This window comes from Macrobrachium nipponense, chromosome 25 (genome assembly GCF_015104395.2).
Source record: "Macrobrachium nipponense isolate FS-2020 chromosome 25, ASM1510439v2, whole genome shotgun sequence".
Taxonomy (NCBI): domain Eukaryota; kingdom Metazoa; phylum Arthropoda; class Malacostraca; order Decapoda; family Palaemonidae; genus Macrobrachium; species Macrobrachium nipponense.
In genome coordinates this window covers 13,135,452-13,143,572 of record NC_087214.1, presented here as the reverse complement: position 1 = coordinate 13,143,572, position 8,121 = coordinate 13,135,452, and the positions used below count along the sequence as shown (strand labels likewise).

Here is an 8,121-nt window from a genome sequence, read left to right as displayed (position 1 = left end):
GCCAATGGAGCGTCATCAAATTGGGGTTTATTTTTGCCAGGGGTGGACCCTTCCCCATTCTCAGCTCCATCAGCTAGCCAAAAGAGATGGAATCTTCCCTACTGAAACACCCGGATCAAATATTTGCACATACTATATTTGGCATTGAACTTACGGGTTTTTACGCCACGCCAGAGGTTGCCACAGTAGGAGTATATGCAAGTACTCAGTCCATTATGCATTGCATAACCCATATTTTGCATATTTAAAAGGCATTGAACTTACGGGTTTTTACGCCACGCCAGAGGTTGCCACTGCAGGATATGCAAAGATGGGATTTGATATGCAGTGCATAACCCAATTCACATATGAAGTAGAAGGCATTAACTTTGGGTTTTTACATGATACCCATTCCAGAGGGTATCATGTAGCAGGAGAGGGGGTGCCCTGTGGCCCCTCCAAACAGTTGTTGGCTCTCATTCTGAGAGTTTGTCCTCCAGCCTCCCAACAGCTGTTAGCTCTCATCCTGAGAGCTGGTCCTCCTCCCTCCAAATAACTGTTGGCTCTCATCCTGAGAGCTGGTCCTCCTTCCTCCAAAAAGCTGTTGGCTCTCTTCTTGAGAGCTGGTCCTCCTTCCTCCGTCAGGGAGACGAGAGAATTGCCGAGGATGCCTGATGAAAAGGACGTTCACAAGACTTGTCTTTACAGCTACAAAGAAACAGCCCAAGTGAAGGATTCTGACTGGTCACCAGTTGATGATGCTGCGTCATGTTCCAGAGGCATTGCGATCTTCTTGGTCCAGTCAATGGGATTGATTGCAGGATGGGTGTGTGGGAGGTGGGGGGACCTCCCATCGCTGGTTGCTGCTGGGGGGAGCAGCAGTGAACACCCATTCTGCAGTCAAGCCATCGAATGGGCCGAGAAGATCACAGCTCCTCTGGAACACGATGCAACATCACCAACTGGTGACAAGTCATGTTGGTTAATCAGGGGCTGTTTCCTCCTAGGTGTCCTTTAGTGTTCATCCTCTTCGCTCTCCTTCCAGGTCTCTTCCTCTTTACTTTCATGGCCTCCTGAGGATCTTCAAACACTCTAGCTGCTTGTTCCTTGATGAACTCCCTGACAGTGTCGTATTCTCGTCTTTCCTCAGCATCATGCAGGAGACCGTTGGCATAATTGACCTTCTGCATGATTTCCTTCTTGCGTTGTCGCTCTTCTTCAGACCCTTGGCACCTATCAGGGTTGAACTTGAGCGCCCGCTTCCTGTAGGCCCACTCTATGTCCTTCAAATTAGCCGTTTCAGCAATTCCCAGGATGTAGTAGGGGCAGCCGTGACATTGCATTCTTTGGAGGGCTTTGGCGGCTGCAACCAAATCTTTTCGACCATCTAATCCTTCAAGCTGGACTATAGCTTCGCTGTGTCTGCCAAGCAACAAGAGACACAATCCCAGTCTCAGCCTGTAGTCCGCTTGTTCGTCGGCCACATTCAGTAATCTGAGGAAACATTCACAAGCTTCTTCCAGGCGTCCAAGCTTGTAGAACGTGTTTCCTTTTGCTATGTTCTCTTCAGCCGAGGCATCATTCTTAGGCTTTTCATCTTTGTTCTTCTTCGGAAGCGACTGAACTCTGGCTTCCATGATATGGGCCTCCTTCTGCAAACCTTGAGTCTTCTGCGTCTCACGACCGTTATTTTTCCCTTGATCCAAATTTCTAGCGAGAACAGACGCTGGTTCTCGCTGTGAGACTCGCAGTCTTTCCTCGAGTTCTGTGGCCACCTTGGTCAGTCTCTTTCTCTCTGCTTCGTGGGCCTTTACTTTTTCCTCAAGGTAGCCACAGTAGAAATCGTTGTCTTCAGCTTGTCTCTTCAGTTCTTCCACTTTTTGTCGGTTCTCCTGACATTCTTTCTCTTTCCCTGCGAGGTGCTCATTTTGATTTTCTATCTCTTTTTCCTTCTGGATTAATGATTCCTGCAACTCTGCGAGCTTTTTCTTCAGGTGTTCATTCTCCTCTTCAGCAGAGTCGTAGTCTTTACCTCGCTTTTCAACGTAGTGTTTTTCTTCCTGTAACTGGTCGAGTAAGTCTTCATTCGTCTGTATTAGAGCTGCTTCGTTGAAATTCATGTCTTCGATCTCATCCAGGAGGAAAAGGTTCTCCTCCTGAGCCTCCATCCAGTCTTCCTTCAGGAGAGAGATCATTTCGGTGGCATAAAAAAGGTCGTCGTCGGCGTCCATCCTGGCAATTGCAGCAGCATCTTGAGCAATCTGGAGAGCCTTCTGTCCTTCAATGCACTGATGTGCGCGGCCAAGAAGTCCTCCCAGAGCAAGAGCTGTTGCTTTATTACCAATAAATAATCCGAGGTTTCGGATTTCATTTATAACAGGTAGTATCACTGATCCGGTAGGGATCAGAGCCAATAAGTTTTTCATAACAATGTTAACTGTACTAAGAGCAAACATGGTTGCCTTTCTTCCACCCGATCAAAACGTCAGAGTTGGAAAATGCCACTGGAGCTCCAGGGATTCCGCAGAACCTCATTTCGGCTTCGATGCGTCTTTTTTCAGATTCCTGGCGGAGCCTCCTTTCGGAAGGACTTGGAGCGACTGAAGGCTCCTCCTGAAGACTTCGACGGCTTCAGCAGAAACCATGCAAATGGAGACGACTTGAAAAGTGAGTCAATAAATAATGTCTCCATCGGGAAAGGAACTGAAAAGTCAGCTGGAAATTTTGATATTTCAGTCACAGATTATTATAGCACAAAAGAAATTGGTTTTAAAGAATTAAGAATGAAAGAAAAAGGGGATTTTAAGCTTATTTGATGAGGGAAGCGTAAAAATTCTATATATATATATATATATATATATATATATATATATATATATATATATTTGCAACCATACATTTTGGATATTTTCATCAGTGTCTCTGATCACTGTTGATACTTTACCATGAGAGAGAGAGAGAGAGAGAGATTAGGATGCAGTTTCATCGAATTATAGTCATTTATTTATTCATTTTATAAATGTAGTCAGCAACACCTTCAAATAGGGTTGAATGTTGAGCCGATACCCAACCCCCACATTTTCTAACAGCGTTTTTAACAGCACTTTCAAACAGCGTTTTAACAGCACTCTCAAAGAGCGTTTGAACAGCGCTTCGAAGTGCATTTTTAACAGCATCTTTTAACAGCACTTCCAAGAGCTTTTTGACAGCACCTACAAACAGCATTTTTAATAATTTCATCTTTTTAACAGCACCTTCAAACACCGTTTTTAACAGCATCTAACAGCACATTCAAACAGCGTTTTTAACAGCATCTTTTAACAGCGTTTTAACAGCATCTTTTAACAGCGTTTTAACAGCATCTTTTAACAGCACCTTCTAACAGGGTTTTTAACAGCATCTTTTAACAGCACCTTCTAACAGCGCTTTTAACAGCATCTTTAAAAGCATCTTTTAACAGTACCTTCAAACAGCATTTTAACACAATCTAACAGCACTTTCAAACAGCGTTTTTAACAGCATCTTTCTAAGCAGCATTTTCGAACATCATCTTTAAACAGCATTTTAGAACTGCAATTTTGACATTTTCGGACAGCATCAGAACAGCAGTTCAACGGCCTTTTCGAACAGCATATTTTAACAGCATTTTCGAGCAGCATTTTCAAAAGCATCTTTTCAGAAACGTTTAACAGCATTCTGTAACAGCAGACGCTGTATGTCCATTTATTGGAGGGTGGACTGGTGGGCGGCATTCAGGTACTACAGAATCCGCAATCAAGAATGTAATGATACTCTGGAGTTATGAGAAGAAGAAGAAGAAGAAGAAGAAGAAAGAGAGAGAGAGAGCGAGAGAGAGAGAGAGAGAGAGAGAGAGAGAGAGAGATGGGGGGTAAGCATCGGAAACGGATAACATAAGTATAAGTTCAGGCATCGGTGATTCACAGTGAGAATGAATGCACAGTTCTACTTTGCGCCTCTCTCTCTCTCTCTCTCTCTCTCTCTCAATACAACATAGTGGAGGTTTTAGAGTTCATATTACGGCTTCAGAGTCATCATGACTCATTGGTTTCATATCCATCTCATCCTTAGTATACTGTAAAACATCATTAATAACAGAAGCTTCTTATAGGCCTTTCTGCATGCAACGAGAGAGAGAGAGAGAGTGTGTCACTAAGGGACGGAGTGCAGTGGGAGTTAAGGATTAGGATGTCTGAAAGACTAGTTAGTCCATCCGAGGGGAGAGAGAGAGAGGGAGAGAGTCACTAAGAGACAGAGTGAGAGACACAGAGAGAGTGAGAGCGAAAGAGAAAGAGACTATGAGAGAGAGAGAGGGGGCGTTCACTATGAGACAGAGTGAGAGAGAGTGTCACTAAGAAACAAAGAGGGAGAGAGAGAGAGAGACTACGAGACTGATACACACACACAGAGAGAGAAAGAGAGACTTTATGCCTGCTTGCAGTCAGAACCAAAACCACCACAACCACTTCCTCCTCCCCCACCAATTTCTCATTCGCTTTTCAGTCAAAAGAATGTCAACGTATGAATCAAGATTCGTTTTAGTATTAAGGCGCAAATATATTTTGCTGTATTTCAGAACTTACGAACAATGTTATCGTTTACAATTACAATAAATGTTTCTGTGTAACATTTCCGTTGATGGATTTCAAAAGCTGGAAGGAGGAAGGAAGGAATACCTTTTTTCGTGCATTATTCTAATGAGAGAGAGAGAGAGAGACTGGCAATAATGTTAACACTGATCATTCTCTCTCTCTCTCTCTCTCTCTCCGAACTTTCCTTTAACTTTTTATGATTTATTATGATTTTTGTCTCATTGGTACTACTAAGCCGTCTCCCCTGAAAGCGGCTGGCTCCATAGATATACACAACCCAGATAGCACTTTCACATTCGTACAATATAACTGCTATATACACACACACACACACACATATATATATATATATATATATATATATAGTATATATATATATATATATATATATATATATATATATATATATATATATATATATATATATATATATATATATATATATATATATATATATATATATATATATATATATATATAGATATATATAATATATATATATATATATATATATATATATATATATATATATATATATATATATACGAAAGAACGTTACGTGAACAAGTAAATCAACAAATCTGTGAAATGATCTTTATTTATAGGTCTAGGTCTTCGTCCCAAAGAAACGGGTCTTGCCACATCTGAATAACAAGTTTTTTCATTTTCTTTTTAATCGTATCTCACTCCTTCCCTCCCTCCCCCATCTGTGACCCTCAACAGTCGACTAACGAGTAATGAGCCTGAAATATGCGTGTACTTTTGTTTTCAGATCCTGAAGGCCTTATGCCAGCTCGGGCTCTTGCTCTGCGGGCAACAACACATGGATGGAACAGACAGACGCTGGTTTCGTGCGCTGGAGACTAAACTTCCCTTTTCATTACAATGACAAGCTACCTGTGATAATGTGAGAGAGAGAGAGAGAGAGAGAGAGAGAGAGAGAGAGACTAGTCAATGTCGTTAAAGACCTGAATCCGATGAAAATAAGTATAATCTTACATTCAGACATATATGCATAATTCACGTCTGCACTTATTATTATTATTATGTATAATAAATAAATATATTTCATATCTGCTGGAGTTTATTATAACATGCGTAAATTTCAATATTTACGATAGGCCTAGTGGATAACAGAATTAAAGAGTGAGAGAGAGAGAGAGAGAGAGGTGACGGAGTCTCATACCATACGATGCACTTGACAACTGCGTTCGCACTCAAGGCTTCGAACCCGACTTCAACTTCGTTGAAGTACTGGTCATTGCACCCGTCGTGAGCGCAAATGATGGGAAATATAGTCACTTGCACTCATTTAGAGTACTAATCACTATAAAAAATAAAGTATTGCATTTTGCCAAGGTTTTGTAGGCCGTAGTTGAAGTCGACGTCACAGCCAATCAGCATTGGGACACAGGGGAACGGAAGACGTTATCACGGGCTGCAGTGGATTTGAATTTTGAATCATTTCTACTGGTGCCCGCTCACACCCCCAACCCCCCGGTCCTCCTATAACACCCCCAGAACACCTTTTCTACACCTACACAACCCCCCCACACACACACACAAACACAGTACAGTGATGCTCAAATCTCATGCAACATGATTCCATAAGATTTCGTTCAAAATTCACTAACTGGCAACATAGCAAGCTCCATATTTATCTTTTATTTCAATGCGGAAACGCGATTATTGCATATAATATGGACATAATATGTTTCACAAGAGTGAAATCTGTCATATATGTCAAAACTGTAAGAAAATGTCACGTGTAGCAAATTTCAGAAAAAAGCTCTTCGAAACATTTTCAAAACTTTCGTTCACACACCACTGGAGCATTTGACCAAAATGAAGTCGTCATCAAGCATCAGTTGAAATGTTAAATAAAAAAAAACGAAAAACAAATTGTCATAACATTCATAATGCTTCCAAAGCTAACATAAAATTTAAAATAGTCCTATTAGATGCTTTTACATCTCAATGCTGAAAAATATGTAAATATGTATATACAAAAGTAGAATGCGCCCACCGATATCAACGTGTGACGGTGTGAGCGGAGCGTGTGTGACGTATCATTTGTGTCGGTGCAACAACCACCACCCGGTGTAACATAAGTAGGTCTACACTGAGTAGCGACAATGAAAGTTAAAATCTTTGAAAACACTTTTTTATATGTGTTACAGGAAATTTGGATTTTCATACATAATTAATTGCTATAATTCTTAAATATTTAAAAAATTATGGCATACAAGTAAATATTCGCCCATGCAATTATTCTTTTGTCAAAGCCAAGATATTATTCTTAGGCCTAGGTTTAGATTTCTTTACTTGACAATTAACAGTCACATCTCTCTATCAAAAATTTCTGGCCAGAAAGCAAATGAGGTTATCTACACATTCTTGTTCTTCAAGTTACCTTATGAAAGGATAAATTATACACCAAAAGCGAGGAGAAGGACTTTTAAGAAAATAATATTTTAAACCAGTTGAAAAACAAGTGTTCCATACGCCTTGATATTAATACTTATGATATTTCGATTAATAGTAATCTTCTCCATATAATCAAAATCATCATCTTATATTCCTCAAAGAACAGGTAATCTCTACAAATAAAACATAGTAACATTATATCTCATAAGGCTTAGATTATTCTTTTAGGCCTATAATTCATTTTGCAACATATAGGCAGCGTAAACGCAGCCTAAAACTTCAATATTCAAAGAAAATTGGTTGTAATTCATATTCCCGTTGTATTCGTCAAAAAACAGATAATCTCTACAAATAAATTCATTAATAACAGATTATATCTCAGAAGGCTTGATTATTTTTTTAGGCCTATAAAACATTTTGCAACATACAGGCAGCTTAAACACAGGCGAAAGCTTCAACATTCAAAGAAAACTTATTTTAGTTCATATTCCTACGTTGAATATGTTGTTATGACTGTTGAGCTTATTAGGTCTACTGTCAATGCAGCAGACGTAGTTAGGTGCCCATTCCGAGGAGCATGTAAGTGTGCTTTCATTGACGGCACAGCTAACCTTATCACACCGCATTTTGAACTTAGTTTCAGCGTAAAAAAGAAAATCAGAAATTCAAATCACACTGATTACGAATTATACCAATGCATAAAAGGGATCATATTTATATACCATAAGGAAAATAGGGCTAGCTGTGAATTCACAAACTTTTTCGACATGTATGACATTAGAAAAAAAGTATAACACTACTTGGCAACATCACGTTGAGTCTGAGAATCTGGACGATACAAAAAAAAATCAGTCGCATGAGATTTGAGCACCACTGTACACGTGTGTATTTATAAATCTTTAAACACGTAAGTGGATATACGTACAACAGTTCCAGCCTCGACAACAGTTTCAACCTCTGGAACAGTTCCAGCCTCCACAACAGTTTCATCCCCTATGACAGTTTCAAACAATACAACAGTTACAGCCTCTGGTATAGTTAAAGACTATAGAGCAGTTTCAACCTCTAGAACAGTTCCTACCTTTATGAATGAAGTCTCCTGCAA

At 39.9% G+C, this 8,121-nt stretch overlaps 1 protein-coding gene across 1 annotated transcript; it reads right to left on the bottom strand.

Moving 5' to 3' along the window:
* Positions 1–965: 965 nt before the first annotated feature.
* On the bottom strand, positions 966–2,435 carry LOC135198997 (dnaJ homolog subfamily C member 3-like). Its single transcript, XM_064226911.1, has one exon. It carries the CDS (start codon positions 2,433–2,435, stop codon positions 966–968), a length of 1,470 nt encoding a protein of 489 aa, XP_064082981.1.
* Positions 2,436–8,121: the final 5,686 nt, after the last annotated feature.